The sequence below is a fragment of the Athene noctua genome, chromosome 1 (assembly GCF_965140245.1).
Source record: "Athene noctua chromosome 1, bAthNoc1.hap1.1, whole genome shotgun sequence".
Lineage (NCBI taxonomy): Eukaryota > Metazoa > Chordata > Aves > Strigiformes > Strigidae > Athene > Athene noctua.
The window spans coordinates 55,136,924-55,157,707 of record NC_134037.1 but is presented as its reverse complement, the minus strand read 5'-3'; the positions used below and the strand labels follow the sequence as shown (position 1 = coordinate 55,157,707).

The 20,784-nt window shown below is 39.0% G+C and overlaps 1 protein-coding gene across 4 annotated transcripts in view; it reads left to right on the top strand.

Moving 5' to 3' along the window:
* HS3ST5 (heparan sulfate-glucosamine 3-sulfotransferase 5) overlaps nucleotides 1–13,924 on the top strand; it is a 209,745-nt gene extending 195,821 nt beyond the window's left edge. For all 4 annotated transcript variants that reach the window (XM_074923485.1, XM_074923497.1, XM_074923507.1 and 1 more), the window contains exons 3-4: nucleotides 7,460–7,598; nucleotides 12,204–13,924. In XM_074923485.1, coding sequence (XP_074779586.1) covers nucleotides 7,492–7,598; nucleotides 12,204–13,134 — 1,038 coding nt within the window. In that variant the 5' untranslated portion in view covers nucleotides 7,460–7,491 and the 3' untranslated portion in view covers nucleotides 13,135–13,924. The remainder of the gene's footprint in view (nucleotides 1–7,459; nucleotides 7,599–12,203) is intronic.
* Nucleotides 13,925–20,784: the final 6,860 nt, after the last annotated feature.

Genomic DNA, 20,784 nt, shown 5'->3' with positions numbered 1-20,784 from the left:
AGGTGTTTTTTACTGTAAATGCCGTGTACCAGCAAAATATATTTGCAGCTTGGTTAAGTTTTTGCTGCTAGTTTCCCCATCAATGCTTTTGACTCCTAGCAATGTTTTCGATTTAAGTCAGTTTTGCTACTTTTCTAAAGGAAAGTCACAGACGACAGAGCTGTAAGGAGCTGCAGGAGGCTATCTAGATTTTGCCACCATAACAGCTAAGAGAATTAACTTAAATTGTCTGCCAGTTTTAATTAATTAGAGAACCTTCAGTCTTTCATATGTCTTATATCAGGTATTATTTGGGAAAGGGCAACTTTTTCCAGGAAAAAAAAAAAAAAAAAAGGAGCAATAGTCTGCAAACATGACTCAAAGTAGTAGAAAAGCACATTTTAAAATTATAAGTATGTGAAAAGATGTAATTTTTTTTCAAGCTAAATCACATTAAGCAATACCTCCCTGCCTTAATACCCTACTCAGTGTAGTGAAACCATTCATGACAAAGATTGGACTCTAAATGAAGCACTGAAGAAGAAAGCTCTGGATCTACCTGTTTACCTTTCTCTCGGGACTCATAATCTTGTTTAAGTCTCTCCCAGAGCTGAAAAACAAATTGCTTACTCCTAATGTGACAGTGCTATTGGCCTCCCTTTATGATTTCTCTTTTGACTTTTGCACTCATTCCTCCCCTCTCTTCCATTTCTCTGTATTTTGCTCCTCAATCTCCTTTTCTTTTTTGATTGCTATTTTTGGTTGCAGCTGTTGTAGTGCCAGCTGGAAGAAACGAGGCTGGTATTCTCTTTTGAAGACTGTGAAATTAGTATCTATTATAAGCTCTCTACAGTCAGAATTGCAATTCCACAGGTTTTCTATCTTAGTGTCATCAGCTCCACCGTTCCTGAGAAATGGAGTAGACAAGGAAGGTGATCATTTCAGAAGAAAAGGAGGGAAGTAGCTGGGGAAACACCATTAATTCAAAGAAAAGGGCCAACCCTATCAAATTAATCTCATGCTCTATGAAGAGCAGTGCAGGGTAATATACTCAGGATGCTGGCAAGGAGACAGGCAACTGTATTTTGGACTAATGAAGTCCTTTAAGATCTATGTGCTTGGAAGTATTCCTGGAGCTTTGTAGCTAGGCGTGGATCACGGCAACCTAGTCATCATTCAGCAGAACGCGGCTGCCTGCCTCGCCGGCTCAGATGCAATAAGGCAGTTTTCCTAAGCAGATGTGTCTGAGACCTCAAGGGCATCAAAGCGTCTGAGATTCCTAACTACTCTGACAATCTGGCAGCAGATCTGTTTGGCACAGGGCACAGCAAAGGCAATAGCAAGCTTTGGAGTTGTTTCTCTCTTCCCAACACCATCTTGCTCAATGTCTTTCAGTGAGATGCAAAAAAAAAGAAGGGGTCAGGCTGAGAAAAGAATGTGATAAAGAGCTGGTTATGGCCTTCTGTACTGTTGTCACTTGAAACAGCACTACCTAGAGATTGTAAGGCTATGGATAGATGAGACTTGAGGGTGTCTGGAGTTAAGTGTCCTGTGGGCAGTGGATTAAATAAATAGCCATTACCACTATCTATAAACCTGAGAGAACCCAGATATCTGGGTGTATCACCCAAACCAGCCCTGATGGGTTTGGGATTTCAAATCACAAATGCTCTTTCAGCACTGATAGTGTGCTAACTTCAGTGAAATAAACATATGTTTTCTTATCTAGTATCCACATACAGATGCTGATTTTGTGGATGATCTCACAGAGTAAAGCAGGCTTTCTGAAGAATGGGTTTTACCACTTCTTTACACAAAGAACTGGCTTCAAAGGCAGGTTAAAGGCAGTCCTAAATGTCAAAACTCTACAATAGCAGACCAAAAAAAGGTATTTTTAAGTTATTGTCACAGCTGTGGCATAAGATTATAGGAAATCTTTTTGTTGGAATTTATCTGCATCGTTTACTGTTCCCATTAGTTTTTCTGACATTTCCTTCTCCACTGTTTCAGTCAATATGAGTCATGAGGAGAAAAGGACATGTTTAGTACAGAGGGATATTTACCTGAATCTGCGAACTTGTTTCATGTTCCTCCTTTTCTTCCTTCATAATGTGAATTGAGCAAGTGTGCATTAATCTTATTTCATCCCATCTCACTCTAATGCTAGAGAGAAAAAAATGAAACACTGCATTTACTCATCAGAATTTGATTTCTTTCTTATACTGAAAACACGAACCATTAAGGAAAATATAAAAGAAATAATCCAAATTCCATGTCTGCAGGCTCAGCATTTTGCCATTCCCTCAGAAAAAAATGGATTTTCAAAGCTTTCAGTTCCCATTATCCATTTCATTTTACTGTGTCAAAAAGGGGAATAATTTTGTCTGTTCTTAGGCTATTCAATGTTATTATGAATGAAAAATCCTCTCTCTGATGGAAAATCATGTTCTGCTTTATCATGATTATTCTAGCTCTTTAAGACAGTCCACATGGTGCCGTAGTATACTATTGCAATGAAGCCATCAAAGCAAAGAGTACTGGGGGAAAAGTACAGCAGAACCGTAATTTTTCGTTGCTGCTAACCTAGACCTTCATTAGTGATGAGATAGAGGGGAAGAAGAGAACCTGGAGGAGACAAAAGAAGGAGCAGGAGCATGACCATTCCAGCCAGACCATGAAGAAGATCATGAGCTGATGAGCTGGTGTACACAATTTGAGGGATAAATTCCCTCCTTTCCCAAATGTTATGTGATTTCCTACCCCAGAAAAAGTCTAAGTGCTTCATTTGTATGAATTTTACTCACACTGACAAATGCGAGAATCTGTAGTTAACATTCAAGAAACATAATGCAAAATCAAGAGAAATGGAAACGTGCCAAGTGATCAGTTCCCTGACTTGTTTTCTCAGTCACTGTATTTAAATCCCACATAAGATCTTTTTTCTTTTTTTGCACTGTATGAAGACAAATATTTGTTGGTCAACAGATGACCCCTGCTGGTGTACAAAATCAAACAAAATCTATGTCAACTGATGGATAAATTCAACTAAATAAACACCTCCTATTTATTATTTTTTCCAGCCTCCTTTGTGGATATTTGCCTGGGGTTTGTACTTCACTTTGATTAATCACATCACTCCAAGACTGTATCTTTTCAGCCTGTTTACCAAAGGATTATATGTTGCCTTTCTGTCTTACACTTATCTCCATAATTTACCACATGCTATTCATTTATCAACAGCATCTTCTCATCTCTGCTCCATGTGTCCAGAAATTTCCTTCTGATCATTTTCAAACAAGTTCCTGGAGATATTCTTGTCTCACTGTCTATTTATATGAAATAGGTGATTGTAGCAATAACTTCTTCTTTCAGTGCTTCTGCATAATGTGTAGATAATCAAATTCAGACTTTTATCAGTAATACCTTCATTATTAGTACATTTTTTTCTGGTTTCTCCTGCTCATTTGACTTTGACATACCTTGAACCCAAAACTAACTTTTACAAGAGATCACCAAAAAGTCACATTATTTGGCTAGAACATGCAAAATCTTCCTTTATGTATGATCACTTCATCTTGTTAGGAGCAGTCCATCTGTTTTTCAATTGATATTATAATCAGAATTGTTGTACTGTCTTCTCTTGGCAATTCACTCAATAATCTCAGTTCTCTCACCAGCAAGAATGGAACATAGGGTTGGGTGAGGCATTCACATCAATACACTGATAAGGCTACTTTCTAGTGTTAAACGAAGCTTCTTTATTTAACTTTACCATGTCAATCTAACAAGTTAGCTGTGCATCTGAAATCACAAAACACATTACTTTTTTTTTTCTACATGATGTTGAACACACTTTCATTTTTTGAAATTATGCATTCCACATTGTGAATTCTTTTTGTTGTTCTTTGTACATCATGACTCTTTTGAATAGCCAGGAAAGGACTTTCTTCGTATGCATATTTAACTAGATTGTTCAAGATAGATATTTCTGATGTAAGCCCACTGGAAATGTGCAACAGTATACTATCATCTATTTTGGTGGGAGGTTCCAAGTTTAGCACTCAACTACTGGGAAAATTCTGCTTGTGGATTTCCCAACCCTTCTCCAACTGGTCAGTAGCTTGTGTGCCAGTTCAGCTGTCACCCCTAACAGCAAAATTTAAAAGAAACCCCACACTTGTTTAACTCAAATAACTGTTAAAATCTTGTCACTTTGGGTTGTATTTTATCTTGCCTTCCAGCTTCTTGTTAAGTTTAAAGGTATGGATTCCTTATAGAAAACTTTGTGCAGTATGTCCCAGAATTTTCATTTCTTTCCATTTCATTTAAGTGTTGCCATGTTATTCTCCAGCAATATTTCCACCTTAGGGACCTTAACCTTAATCACATTCTGGTTGTATTAACTCTGAGGCTTAAATAGAAGTGTTTCTTCAGTCCTCTCCTCTGTCACATAGAACTATCTAAGTACATTCATTGCAAGATGTAGCCTCCTCTGAAGCCAAGATACTATTTCTCTACAATTTTATTCATGTAAAAAACCTAATATCATAGAAAAGTATTATCAAGGTCACATCCTCTCTGGAATAAAACTCCATCCATGGACTTTAGATTAGATGCTGAAAGTGATAAAAAAAAATTAAACAAACAATAAATAACGTTATATTTGCATTTCTACTGGGTGTTCAGTACTTGTCATTCTTTTAAGAAGTTTTCTGTACTCAGGTACATGCAAACACAGAGCAAATGGAGCTGGTTTGGGTTTGAGTTTTTTTGGTTGGTTGCTTGGTTGATTTGGTTTGGGTTTTTGCATTGAATCTTATTTCAAACATTAATATTGAGCTCATGAGGCTCATGTGAAATCTATTTCAGGAAAGAGCCTGTCATTAGTTTGATTTCATTCTATCCTGATGACCTCCACAGCCTTAGTGAGGCCCAAGAGCCTATATAAGGGAGAATATGGGAACAGAACTTTAGTTTAGAGGGCTGCATATATATGTGTTTTCTGAGAGATGAAATTCAGAACTAACTGTTGTAACGCTGAAGTGATACTTTTATTCAGAGAGAGCAGCACTGAAGGATTTAGAACTGGAAACCTATGAAAATTTGTTATTATCATCATCATGATGTTGTTTTTCTTCCTTTTTTAAAAATTAAATAAAGAGTAATTAGAAGCAGCATATTAACAGATAGTATCTGTGCATTTTTCTTAATAATTCAGCTTCAGATATGGGTTCTCTGTCTTGTTCAATGTCTAGAATTCCTCATTTATGTCATTTTTGTTTATTTTTTGATGTTAAGAACTAAGACTTATTTTTTGATGTTAAGAATACTACAAAAAAGGCAAAAATTTATCAGGTAGTTAAGGCACTATACAAGAATTCAGATATTCACATGGAATCTCACTGGTGCTACAGGTTTTCTCTGTGACCTTGAGCAAATCACTTAATCTCTCTGTACCTCTGTTCCTCATTTTTTTTTAAAGGATGATAATACTTCTGTCTCCGTATTTACATTGCAAACTCTTTGTTTTACTTTGTGTTTTATATGATTCTTGTTGCAATAAGGATCTTATCTAAGAATTCTTATTATAGAGTTGCTTTTATCTGTGTAAAAAGCTATATATTCTGTATGATAGGTTATCCTGAGCTATAACCTGGCTGTATAAGGAGTTACTATTATTATTAGCACACTAGGGTGGTTGTCTAACAAGTGTGTTAGAGACTCAGTCAGACTAAAAGCTTCAATGTTGCATGGCTTTTTTATCAAGAGATGATGGGCTGGTCTTAGAAAGGCTTTATGTATACAAAAAAAAAAAAAAAATATGCTCAGGAATGACTATTCTACCACCCTTGAGCTTTCTGGGACAAAAAATTAACAGTATGGACAGGACAAAGTAACATTTGCAGGATCTGTTTAACAGTGGCCAGTCAAACCTTGCACTCTTACTACACATTCTGCTTCTTTATATAGCTATATGCTTATAATAATCTATTCCATCATTGCTTGATGCAAATCCTAAGGCTGGAAAAGAAGAAAGTGAGCTGCAAAAGGAGCTTTTCTAGTAGTAAATCATAAAAAACGACATTAAAAATTGTTCAAAATTCAGAAAAAAACAATTTCTGTTGAAACTACTCTATAATACATTAAGTATTCCCTGGTTGAGGGAGTGAGAGTATGGATGAGTAGTTCAGGTGACTCCAGTCCATATTTATGGTTTTTGTATCAAGACGATCAAGTTGGTGATTAAAGCAGTAATTTGGTAGGTAGATGATATGGCTTTACATCCCTTGAGCCAGTGAGATGATCTGAACTTAATTCTCCTGTATATTTATAAGAAAGCCCAGGATTGGTACAGAGTGAAGAACCACATCATCTTTGTCTGTACTCTGAAAGTAGAAGCTGATCTTTCTCCTCAGTTCCTGTAAGAAGGTACTATGCACGTGGCTCTGAGTCTCCTAAACAAGTCTGCAGTTCTGAACATAAACCTCATGCCTAGGGAAAAGTCAGACTAAAGGTAAACAGTTTTACTCAGCACTTCCATCTACCTTACCTAGGGACCTCCTCGTTGGTTATTCAGGTTGAATCTCCTTGACACAAGATCACATCTTTTGACTCCTGCTTGACTCATATGGAAATTATTTGAAGCAAAGATCATTTGTGTGGGCTTTAGATGGTCTCTGGAGAACATCAGAAAAAATTTAAGTCTATGCTTTGGTGGTACTGAAATCTGGGGATATAGGCATGCTCAGTTCAAGGATGTCAGTTTGCATCCCATGAGGTCTTGAAGTGACAGTCAAGGCTGGTGTCAAGCAGATGAAGTGCTTAAGAGGTTCTCCATGGAACAGCCAAAGCTGATGACCAGAACAGGGAGAGCTGATAGGAATCACCAGTGTTGAAAAATCATCATTGTGCCCACCCTGGCCAATGTGCTTCTCAGGTCTGTCATCATGGGCTTGCTGGCATAGATCAGGAAATACAGTGGTTTAGATTTCTCGCCAGTTTACACTCTAATAATAACAGAGGCACAGTGAACATGCCCCCATACGTTCTGTGCACAGGACCTGCAAGACTAACTCCTGGTTACTACTGCCTCACTTGGCAGCAGAGCATTTGAATTTCTGTTGAAATCTAGCCCAGGCTAATTTTGAAGGGCTTAAAGTCTAAACATATTTACCTAACAAGGGATCCTATTACAATACAAGCCTCTACACAGTCAAGACCCACAGTATGGCTATCAGACAGCCCTAATAATGGTGGGTGTAGCTGAACTGTCACTTCCAGAAACACCAGCCTATCCCAGATACATTGCCTGGTGTTATCACATGGGACAGAAAACAGTAGAAATCAAAAAAGTTTTAATTACTTCTTTTGCAGTTCGAAAAGATTTTGCAAGTGTGGCTTAATCACTTCCAACAACTGATTAAACTTTACTCCGCATATTGCTTTCTGATGAGTGTTTTATGTGTTCTTGTCTCTGCAGACTGAAGAAGTCCTGAAGATTGATGGAGGGCCATGCTATTCAAACAGCAGGCGTTGCTGAGACAGAAGCTCTTTGTGCTAGGCAGCCTTGCTATTGGAAGTCTCCTATATCTAGTTGCCAGAGTTGGGAGCTTGGATAGGTAAGTCATTTAGTAGCTGCTCTCTTAATTATAAATGGGCTAAGATTGTCAAAGTTTTTGCTTCAAGGGTCTGATTTCTTTTTCTAAATTTTATTTTTCTGTCTATTCACGTATAAAACGACAGAAAAACTGTATATTCTATGAGTGGTTTTCATTGTCCTTTCCTCCCCTTTGGAGAAGAGAGTAGGAAAATAGTCATGGGTCATTCCTGTCAAACTATTTCTGCCTGTCCATTTCTATTCTAAGCACATTGACACTTGTTTTCAGAGAAGAAATGAAACAGCATCCAGTAAAAATGTCATTACAGTAGCTCATTTTGTCTGTGTGCATCTGTGTGTTGACCTCTAGTTTCAGCAAAACAGTTATGATGTATTTATACAACATCTTTTCTAAATTTATGAGCAAGCAATTAATGTGCTACAGTGGTAGTTAAAATTAAGTATGAGCCTGCAGAGTAGCTCGTCAAGTTTTGAATACTATTTCACTTGAAAGGTTGCTTCAGGGTTTGAGAATTTTAACTATGTTAATTAGCCAGTATTTTCTGGAGTTGAATGTGCTAAATAAGTGGGGTTTCTCTGCAAGTGATTTCCTGGAGAGCAGTAGAAAATCCAGCTGAGGAAATCAAAGAGTATTTGGCACTTTTGACCAGGCTGTTTTGACGGGTTATTGGCAGTGCAACAGTAGTGCTACCTGCACAGACATTGCTGTTTCTGTCACCTTCAAAATGGCTGGGATGGCTCTGGTAAGTGCTACACAAAGACAGCATTAAAAAAAAAAAAAAAAAAAAAAAAAAAAGCTGTTTCAGAGAAATGAATGAAACAAGACTTCAAGATTTCCAGAAACTGGTAGACAGCTTGCCAGTGCTAATGCTCTATTACTGTCCTTCTTTTAAATGCTGAAAGACGTTAGTTGAGTTCAAAATTATGACACAATGCTGTGTGAGTATGAAGTGTATGGAAAGTAAATTGAAAACAGCTGGTGTCCATTGTTAGGTAACGTTGAGCTCCCTCTGAGGTCACTGCAGTGCCTCCTTCATCTGCTTAAATCCACTCCAGAGGAAAAGGGAGACCGTGTACTCAGCTAGGACCAAGTGCATTGCAACTTAAGCCCCAGAATTTATATCTTCTTTACCCCAGTGGCCAAAGCATCTCCGATGCTTCAGAGGTGAAAACTTCACTGAGACTAATGTGATTCTGTGAATGAAGGCAGAAATCCTTACTGGTCCCTGTAAAAGTATATTTTATGCTCAGAAGCATGAAATCTAATTAACCTTATGCTATTATCTATGCTTGCACATCTACAGAATTTACTGATGGCTATAAAATTATCTCGCCACAGTATTTGACTCACTGACCTCCTGCGGCAGTGAATTCCGCTGGTTTCATATATAATGTTGCCAATGGCAGTAAAATTTAGTTTCATTTGCTTGCAATATCCAGTGTGAAAAATACCACAGTGCTAAAAAAGTAGTTCTTTATTTGGACTTGTTATGAAAGGAAAGAAGCACTAGAAAGGATGAGACACAGATAAATTAACTGGAAATGTTCTTCTGCTTCAGCACTAGGCACAATCCAAACTTGTTGAATCTGTCAGTAAAAGGACACTGGGTGGCTTCAGTAGATTATAGAATAACTAATTGTTCAGGAAGAAATCCAGATTCATTTATGCTTAATTTATGCTGATCTAATTTGAATAAGAGATCTGGAGATGACCCACATTTAATAGCCTCAGATTAGACTCTTCAACAAGAATGTTTTGAGCTTTCTTAGGCGGGAAGGGAAATTAGCACTACTTTATCTGATTCATCGAGTCAGCTAAACTGAGCGCTCTCCTCCTGGGGAGGCCACCTTCCTTCAGATCCTGAGTGCATGGAGCCACTTCACAGGCAGAAGCTCAAACAGATTCTGCACCTGGCAATTTTGAGAAGATCTAGATCAGTCTTTGAATTGCCTGACTACCTCAATGACAGTACGGGAAGCCTCTGCACCTGATCTCCATGCTCTGAACTGCTCCTCCTGGAACCAGGTTTATAATCTTTTGCCACTGTGACATCTCCATTGGAAGAAAATTAGCAAGTATTCTGGATAAAGGAGAGACAGCACTGCTACTTGTCGTTAAGACTGTACAGCTTTATTTTAGCTGTTTTGAAATTTGTCAGAAACAGTTCTCCGAGATGAATTGTTTTATGGTGTGTTTTCTCAAGAAGAGTATTTGTGGAGTTTTACTGCAGCGGTTTGAGAAATTACCTGTTTGGGGAGAGCAACTTCAGTGATATAATAAACGCCATATACTCTTTCTTTGCAAAAGACTGGGTTTTTTAATGGAAAAAATGACTCAGAATCAAAAATATTAGCATGTTGCAATATGACAGTAAACAGTTACATCTGGGATTCAACTACCAAGATCTGACAGCCTGCTTAATACCACCACTGCCAAGATCTTTTAAAGGATATATTTTATTGTTTAGAGAGAGGATAAGAAAGGGGAAAGAGTGAAAAAACTGAAATGTAAAGTGTTGAGGAAGGACTTTTTACAACATCCAATCTTTCCCTTAGGCTAGAGGATATCTTGGGTATTTATTTACTTTTAAAGGAAACCACCCTGTTTGACAAGCTGTTGTGTTACACTGAAGGCAGTGCTAACTGTCTTTTTGAGCAAAAGAGATAAAATTAGTTGAGATGGGTCTGGAACTGCTGTTGTGGAATCCTCATTGCTTGAAAACAAATAACAAATACACAGAAGGAGAGGGAAGAGATGAACAGAGATAGCAATTGCAGCTTCTGTTTCTTATGCTTTTAACTGCCACCTCGCTGCTGCAGAGACTGTCTTACCAGCCACACCACAGTCTGACCAAATTGTATCACTGTTAGGTCAAGACATTGTTTTCTGCTTGTTTTGTGTTTTTTTTTCTTTTTCTTTTTTAATTGGCAGGTTTGCATCAGCCTTTCAATGATTCAGTCTTTGACACCAAGTCAGGCTCTTATTCAGTAGAAGGCAAAGAAGAGACCAGAAACTTGATAAAAGAAATAACAACAGGAACTCTCTTTGAGAAGGAACACACCTTCTAATTAGTCTGCAGGACTTAGCTGGAGTTCATGTGAACCCAGCAATGTCATCTGGGTTGTTTCTTTGGCTCTGTCTGGACAGGCTATATCTCTCAGCATCTGGATAATCAAGGAAACAGCTAGCGGGTCAGCCAGGGGGATCAAACTTACTTTGTCCAAACCATCCATTGTCCTAGCATCAGTGTCAAATTAGAGACCCCAACAAGCAGTGATGGATGGAAAAGCCATAAAGAAATAAATAATTCTGTCCTGAAAGCAGGGTTTGAATAATATACAGTAAATGAGTGAGGAGCCACATGCTGAGAAACCAGAATAAATACTGAATACCTAAACAGCTATTAATGAGCATTGCCCATCTGGTATACTGGCTGAGGCAGGGGTCCTGTGAAAAATAATAGCATGTGGCCATGTAATTTAAGAACCGTATCATAATATATATGCACAGCAAGCTCATATTAAAATTGCCTAGGCAACCTTTGTTCTTATATATCCTTAATTTTGGAGACCATGGCTCCACAAAATTATTAATCATATTTTTCTGTAGGACTTTGAAAGCTCTCTCTATACACCAATTTCATCCTCAGGGTAATATTGGCCTGTATAATGACCAAAGCACTGATTTAGGAGTGGAGGTGAGGACTTATTCAAGGTTCTGTAGTAGCAAAATTTTAACATTTTTCTTACTGAATCATTTCTTGCCTCCAGTGACATAAAATTAAACAAGGAATCATTAGAAAAATGGAAAATAGGTGCAACAATTGCAGGTGAATATAAAAGAATAGCCCAAAATTCAGGAGCAAAAGAAAAACCAGTAAGGAACAGAATGAGGTTCAATGGGAGAATAACTGATTATAAGAAAAGCATTGATGTAATGATGCAATAAATGCCTTTTTAAAAGCTTTTCTTGTTCTTTCTGTGCCTTGCTAAGCATGTCTGATTCAGAACCTAGGTCTTTCTGACTCGCAGGGAAAACAGGCATCTTCTAAAGAGGAGGGAAAATATTGAAAGATGATGCCTAGAAAGCCGTTTTTCATCCCTTTTGCTTCTCTTCACTAAAAAGGCCAACTTTGGAGCAGCAGCTAATAAAGTCAACACAATGGGAAGCACAGGAAATAATTCAGGCTAGAATAAGAAAAGTGTTGGAAAGAGATTACTTAAATGAATTGGATTTTCAGATCAAAATGACCAAATAGAATTCATCTTAGAATGCTTTAAAAGTTGACAAAGCAATCACAAAGTAATGAGGAATGTGGGAGGTGAGGCAAAGTTCAAGAAGCCCTGAGAACAGTAAACATAGTGCTTATGTTTGCAAAGAGCAGAAGGGTGGAGTTAGGAGTTACACAGCTAAATCACAGCAAAATACCAGAATACATAATCAAACAATTTGCAAACAATTTAATCACTGGCAGGATAAAATAAAAGTTGAAAGATGGGCACACCACATTACATTGCAAAGTTTCCAAGACTGTGATTGCCTTATACAGAAAACTTGCCTCAAGAGATATCCTCTTTTTACAAATACCTCTTATTTTGCTTGCAGACTGCAGCCCCTCTGTCCCATAGACAGTCGATTTGGACCGCGTGGCCAGGACGAAATCCCACTGCGAGCTCTGCAGTTCAAGCGAGGGCTGCTCCACGAATTCCGAAAGGGCAATGCCACCAAGGAACAAATACGACTGCACAATCTGGTTCAGCAGCTTCCTAAGGCCATTATCATTGGGGTGCGGAAAGGAGGTACCCGAGCACTGCTGGAGATGCTGAACCTTCACCCTGCAGTGGTCAAAGCTTCTCAAGAGATTCACTTCTTTGACAATGATGAGAACTATGCCAAGGGGATTGAGTGGTACCGGAAAAAAATGCCTTTTTCTTACCCTCATCAAATAACAATTGAGAAAAGCCCTGCGTATTTTATCACCGAGGAAGTACCTGAAAGGATTTACAAAATGAACTCATCTATCAAATTATTGATCATTGTCAGGGAACCTACCACAAGAGCTATTTCTGATTACACTCAGGTGCTGGAAGGTAAGGAAAGAAAGAACAAAACTTACTACAAATTTGAGAAGCTGGCTATTGATCCTAATACCTGCGAAGTGAACACTAAGTATAAGGCGGTGAGAACCAGCATCTACACAAAACATCTGGAGAGATGGTTAAAATACTTCCCCATTGAGCAGTTTCATATCGTGGATGGAGACCGGCTCATCACAGAACCACTGCCAGAACTCCAGCTGGTCGAGAAGTTCCTAAATCTTCCTCCGAGGATAAGTCAGTACAATTTATACTTCAATGCCACCAGAGGGTTTTACTGCTTGCGATTTAACATTGTCTTTAACAAGTGCCTGGCGGGTAGCAAGGGACGCATCCATCCAGAGGTGGATACCTCTGTCATTACCAAATTGCGCAAGTTCTTTCATCCTTTCAATCAAAAATTTTACCAGATCACTGGGAGGACATTTAAGTGGCCCTAAACTAAACTTCATACAACACTTTCTGTTGCACCTGAGACATGCAATAAATGTCTCTGCTAAAATATGCACTTTTCATAGACACAGCTATCAAAGTAACTTTTTTTCATGCATACGTGTACATATGCAGTGTGTGACCAAATATACGGTGGGATCAATTTTTTCTACAGAGTAGTAACTAACATAAATTTACTGTCAGCATAGTTGCATCTTTTAAGATATAATAATAAAGGGAAAGGAGGTATTTAGGGAAATAAAGTCAGACACAGTTAAAAGGGTCAGTGTTCCTCTCACTTAGTGAAGTCTTTATGTGACATACTTATTGATCTAAGCAGAACGTTAGTTTATGCCATAAAAATTCATGTCAAAAGTCTGTGAAGCTGTGAGAAAGCATAATCTTCAGGCTGTATTTAGTATGTATATTGCTAAAGGAATACTGACACTTTAAACACAGTGCTGAATTTTTACAATGAGAATGGATAGTACTATTTTCTTATTATTTGAAATGAATATCTTATCTCATACAAACTACATTGTTTCAGAGTTCCTGTGGTGAATTTGCACTATTGTTTTATTGTATGGATCATAGTGTCACTTGTAGCATGTCAATCATGTGTCAAAAAAAGGTCAAATAATTTTTTGTTCTATGCTTGTGTGTCAACAAAGCTAAACATCGTGTACATAGTGTATAATGTTTGTAAATACCGGTTTCACACTAAGTAATTCTATTTTGTAAACTGAATATGGTTATTTAATTTATCGTGAAAATTAAATTTATTGTGGTATTTAAAAATGGAATGGATTAAAATTACCTATATGTGCAACAGCTTTTCACCTTTGCTTGATGTACATCAGTGTGGTCCCTTAGCCCAGACAGATCACATGCATGTGCGTGAGAGAGCTGCACGTGTAAACTTGATTTCTAGACAGTTGAGAAAACTGATACATGCAGTGAAGCTGAGTTTATTAAAAAACTCATCCATCTGGGAATCTGGTGTAATGCATACCGCAAAGAACATTATTGCTGTTCTGTTGCAGCACTTCGCTATAATTAATTCAGTTGCAGTAGCCCGTGAGGCTAAAGAATAGCTGTGAAAGCTTACTGTAACCAGGTATACAAAAAAGCAGAGCTGCCATTAAAACCAAAATGACAGACAGACAAGATTAGAAGAAGAGTTATAGAGATTTCATCACTGAAAGGCGGTGATGTTTCAGAAGTCAAAGAAAACTTGTGATACCTCTGCTTTTATATGATAACACATACACCAGCTCCAAACAAAAAAACCAGTGTTGTTATTACTGTATAAACATATAGCTCATGTTTCCATTCAGTAACTGACAAGAAATTAGCTCAGGAAGTGGACATTTTCATGCTTTATACATTGTATGTCTCTTAAAGATTCATAAGCAAAAGAATAAAAGCAACTGAAAAATCTCTTGTCAAATAAGAAAAAAGAAAGAAAGAAAAAAAACCCAACCTCTTTAAAACCAATATCTAAAGATTGATGGGCACATGGATTTTGGAATGTATCCAGAACATCTGAATATTCTGAGGTATGGTAGCAGAGTAGCTGGTAGTTCAGATTATAATAAGATCAAGTTTTCCCTATGGGCTGTTTATCTTGCTCAATGATTTGGAAGCATCGGTTTTCTAAATAAGTGATTTTTAAAACTCTTGTGAGAGATTGCTGCTTGTCTTGCTGTATCTTTAATCATATGTGCTAGCACTGTGAGCAATGTGCCCTTTCTTCATGCTGCTTCGGAGCCTTGCCAACACAACATGGTAGAGCATATGCGAAATTTTCCGCAGTAGCTACAATACTATTCAGTGTTTTCCTGTACAAGAGCCATTTATCATGCCCATGTCCAGACATAAAGGCTGAGATATTTAACTCACCTAATAGTGTTCAACAAGGAGATTTTATCCAATTTAACATTTTCACGATCTTCAGGTGAGCAGACAGATTGCAGATGGCTTTGGGTGATACTTACTGGCTTCATATATAGTCCTGGCTACAAACTACAACTAAAGGCTGAGATAGATTTTCAATGAAAGGGACAAATTAGGCCAAAGTTACCTCTAAGCCTGAAATATGCATTTGAAATTAATATCTCTCTGCACTGATCAGAAAAATCACAGAGACTGTGATCTAACAGGCACGACTACGCACATTTCTGTTAAAGTCAGCTGGCTTAACTCCAGTTTATCATTTGCAATTTTGGAGACACATGGATAAATTTAGGTGATATCTTAGACAAATCTGGTTCAAAAAAGCACAGAGAAATAGTCAGGAATAGCAGGGGAGGAAAGAGGGTTCAGAGGCTCTGCAGTGTATTAAGAAGCCTAAAAGAGCAGAAGACTGATTCCCTTTTACTGAGCCTTCAGTGCAATGTCTTTGAGTCTTTCTGACATTCCCTAGTGAAGATTTCAAAACTGGTTCTTAATACATAGAGCCAACACACCACCCAAAGCACACTCCTAAATTAATGGGGATTTTGCTGCAGTATTCATAACCAGTTTGAAAAGTTCTGACCTTATGGTATTTACCTTTTCAGGAGCAATTTGTGAATAATTCATTCCAGCCACTTTGCTTTGCTTCCCAAATCCTGAGTGAATCATTTCTATTCAAATTGATCATGAGTGTTCAGACTGGGAAGAGTGCTCATAGCTTGAGTTTATGATTGCAGCGTGATGCACAGCTATATGAAGTTGCAGCTGCTAACTTATGGCTTTCAAGTCCTCTAAAAACATTACATCTTTCATATGTTGTGTACTGTAAAATCACAGGCTTCACAGCTTTGATAAATGTTTGGATTAAAACTGCTAATATTTCTGTGCGTTTTTATCAGATTGTCCCAGTTGTTATTTAAGCTACACAGAACAACAATTTACAGCATAAAAGAATATCAGAGTAATTCCAAATTGTATTTTAAGAAATCAGTTTATAGGTAGATAAAGGACTGACATTTGGAAATCAGTGATTCATTTACCATTAATCCACTATACTGCCTTTTCTTAAGGAAAGCAGAATAACCATGGTGAAAATGTATCTGCACTATTTTAATGGATTATTTTTCTGCCATGATGTCTAAGAATACAAGAGAGACAGGTTTTTAGCCACATATTTCAATATAGTAGTCCAAGATTTTTAAGAGGGAATGGGCACAAATGGAAACACAGGAGGCAGCATCTGAACATCAGGAAAAACTTTTTAACTGTGAGGCTGACTAAACACTAGCACAGGTTGCCCAGAGAGGTTATGGAGTCTCCATCATTGGAGATATTCAGAAGCCATCTGGACATGGTCCTGGACAACTGGTTCTAGGTGTCCCTGATTGATCAGGGGGTTGGACCCCTGCTTCCAACCTTGACCATTCTGTGAAGATCTCCCTCTTCTTAATCTACATTATTCTTAAGTGTTTCCCATCAGTTCAGTGCTACACTGACCTCAGAGAAGATCCAAGCCCAGTGTCAAAAGCCAGGCCAGTCACTGTTCAAACCCAAGCTGTGTAAGCACTACTGTGCATGTTTGCTGCCTGGCTAATCGACCTAACTCATATTGGGAACCAGTGCAACTTACTGGAACCCTCTGACTGGAGAAGATAAGGAAGTAACTTAGATAAGTCTTTCTTTTTCACATCCTAGATGACCTCAGCAGTAATGTTGAGTGATGGAGGATATAGTAATAGAAGGTCCATAGCAGGTAAACTTCCAGAAAAGATAACTTAGAGAAGGTCTTTTCAAGCAGGTCACACTGAGCAATGTCTCTTTCACAGCATTTTCTACAGCAAGATACTGAGGTATACTCACAAACTTGGGACAATAGAGCCATTAAAATTTATTTCATATATGCATACTGTTTAAATTCTCTGCAGTTCCAAATTATATTAGCAGATACTTATACTGGACAAATACCTTAGGGATATATCCAGAATGTGTGGGCTGCTGAGTGAATGCCAAAGCTTCATGTCTGAATACATGTGATAAAGACTTAACTTACATTGCTTGTCTGTTTTGATTTGAGTTATATGTAAGACCAAAGTGTAGATCATAGTTTGAAGAAAACAAAAGCAAAAGTTCAATCAACCCACAAACACATGACAATAAAGTTTTGGAGAAACTTCCTTTCCCTGTCCTTCATATAGACTCCTTGGTACTAATGAGTCTTGATGAAATCATGATTTAGCAAGCTAGATCTATTTTACTCTAAACAATCAAATGTTAGCAATCATGAGAGAATAAAGCTCCTATAAAATTACTGGGAGCTGGTTTGTGTGAAGCTTTCAGATGATGCTTTCATAACAGATGAGACTTTACTACTTAAATGCTCATGCACCTGTCCAAGGTGCTAAGCTCAGAAATTTCATGAGTTTTAGGCTTTTCTGAATTCCACAATTCTGTTTCCAGGCATTTTCAGTTTGATAGAATAAACTTTCTGTTAAACTGGTGTACCTAAATCTCAAGCGGAAGTCATTGCATCCAGTTATTTTGCAGACATGATTTCACACATGCAACTGATTTATCTCCCATGAGGAAGGGTTGAGTGCTTTAGCAAAAGGTGTTTACTTGCAGTTTAACTAATATATCTCACCGAAGTTTCAGCAGTGCTAGACACTGTTCCAGCAATAGCATATCACTGAATTGAATTATCTGCATTCTTGGAGAAGGCCAAAGATAGAGCCATCACTGGAGGGGATTTTTAATACACACTTGAAAAAGTTCAAGGCCCAGCTTCTCCTAAGGCAGCTAATATTGGAGCAAGGATCATGCAGAAGCATCGTTTGTTAACGACAGTCTGACAAATCACTGCTGCTGTGTTTGGTACAATGACTGAGAAGCCTGTCGTAACCAGGAAGTTCACAAATTACCCTTCTTGATGAAGAAGGGGTCAGGAGCTGAATGTGTCTGCTTTCATTTAAAAGGGGATAAAGTGTTGTTTCTTTTCTGCATCAAAAAAAGAAAACAGGTTTGTAGAAGGAACCTACAATCCCATGGCAGTTTAATTCAACCCAGCTGCCTGCCAAGGTCCCAACCTCCCTACCCACACAATGTGCTCTTTCCCTCTTCTTTGCACTGACTCTCATGTTCCTTCCATATGGAGTGGTTTGAGTTCACTATGCAAGCAGAAGACTAACCTGATCTAAAAAGGTGAGTAACCACTAAAGCTGTACTGAGTCAGAACAAAGGTATTTTCAAACCAGGATCTGTTACTAGAAGTGGCCAAAAGCTACTGCCCCAGGAAGGACATAATGAGAAGGAAATCATGAAGACATTTCCAGGCTCCAATGGTTTGCAGTCACTGGATGTCTCCAGTGGTACGACACAATCTTCAGATGTAGCAGCACTAAGTGCCTTCCTCTTCTGTGTACTTACCCAGAAGCCCCTTGAACCCACTGACAATGTTATTTCCACAGCTGCACTCTAAACCCTCCCATGTTACCAGTTTGCAAGAATAGATAGAATCATAGAATTGCTTAGGTTGGAAAAGATCTTTAAGATCACCAAGTCCAACCATTAACCAAGCCCACCACTAAACCATGTCCCTAAGAGCCACATCTACACGTCTTTTAAATATCTTCAGGGATGGCGACACAACCACTTCCCTGGGAAGCCTGTTTCAGTGCTCGACAAACCTTTCAGTGAAGAAATTTCTCCTAATATCCAGTCTAAACCTCCCCTGGTGCAACTTGAGGCTATTTCCTCTTGTCCTGTCTCTTGTTACTTGGATGACTAGATCGACACCCACCTCAATACAACCTCCATTCAGGTAGTTGTAGAGACCAATAAGGTCTCCCCTGAGTCTGCTTTTTTTCCAGGCTAAACAACTCTAGTTCCCTCAGCCCTTCTCACAGGATTTGTGCTCTAGACCCTTTAACAGCTTCATTGCCCTTTGGACATGCTCCAGCACCTCGATGTCCTTCTTGCAGTGAGGGGCCCAGAACTGAACACAGTATTCAAGGTGCAGCCTCACCAGTGCTGAGACAGGGGGACGATCACTTCCCTAGTCCTGCTGGTCACACTATTTCTGATACAAGCCTGAATACTGTTGGCCTTCTTGGCCACCTGGGCACACTGTTGGCTCATATTCAGCCAGCTGTCAACCAACACATTCAGATCCTTTTCCCCTGGGCAGCTTTCCAGTCACTCTTCCCCAAGCCTGTAGTGATGCATGGGATTGTTGTGACCCAAGTGCAGCACCCAGCACTGAGCCTTGTTGAACCTCATACAGTTGGCTTCAGCTCAATGATTCAGCCTATTCAGATCCCTCTGTAGAGCTTTCCTACCAAGCCGATCAACACTCCCACCCAACTTGGTGTCACCTGCAAACTTACTAAGGGTGAATTCAATCCCCTCATCCAGATCATTGATAAAAATATTAACCAGAACTGGCCTCAGTACTGAGGCCTAGAGAACACCACTTGTGACCAGCTGCCAACTGGATTTAACTCCATTCACCACCACTCTTTGGGTTCAGTCATCCAGCCATTTTTTTTGCCCAGCAAACAGTACACCTGTCCAAGCCATGAGCAGCCAGTTTCTCCAGGAGAATGCTGTAGGAAATGGTGTGAAAGTCTTTCCTAAAGACTAGGTAGACAACATCCACAGCCTTTCCCTCATCCACTAAGCAGGTCACCTTGTCATAGAAGATCAGGTTAGTTGAGCAGGATTGGGCTTTCATAAACCCATGCTGACTGGGCCTGATCACCTGATTGTCCTGTACATGCCACATGATGCCATTCAAGATGATCTTCTCCACAGCCTTCCCCAGAACAAAAGTCAGACTGACAGGCCTGTAGTTTCCTGGATTCCCCTTCTGGTCCTTCTTGTAGATGGGGATCACATTTGCTAACCACTAACCATCTGGGACCTCCCCTGTTAGCTAGAATTGCTAATGAATGATTGAAGTGGCTTAGTGAGAACTTCTGTGAGCTCTCTTATTACCCTTGGGTGGATCTCATCCAGCTCCATAGACATATGTGTGTCTAAGTGTGTAGCAGGTTGCTAATCATTTCCCCTTGGATTATGTGGGCTTCATTCTGCTTCCCATCTCTATGTTCCAGCTCAGGGGGCTGGGTACCCTGGTCTTACTATTAAAGACTGAGGCAAAGAAGGCATTAAGTACTCAGCGTTTTCCTCATCCTTTGTCACAATGTTTTCTCCCACATCCAATAAAGGATGGAAATTATCCTTAGCCCTCCTTTTCTTGTTAATGTATTTATAGAAATATTTTATGTTGTCTTTTATGTCAGTAGCCAGATTAAGTTCTAGCTGGTCTTTGGCCCTTCTAATTTTCTCCCTGTATAACCTCACGACATCCTTGTAGTCCTCCTGAGTTGCCTGCCCCTTCTTCCAAAGGTCATAAACTCCCTTTTTTTCTTCCTGAGTTCCAGCCAAAACTCTCTGTTCAGCCAGGCCAGCCTTCTTCCCCACCAGCTTGTCTTTTGGCACATGGGGATGGCCTCCTCTTGTGCCTTTAAGATTTCCTTCTTGAAGAATGTCCAGCCTTTCTGGACTCATCTGCCCTTCAGGACTGCCTCCCAAGAGATTCTGCCAACCAGTCTCCTAAACAGACCAAAGTCTTCCCCCCCCAGCAGTCCAAGGTAGCAGTTCTGCTGATCCCCCTCCTTACTTCTCTGAGAATTGAAAACTAT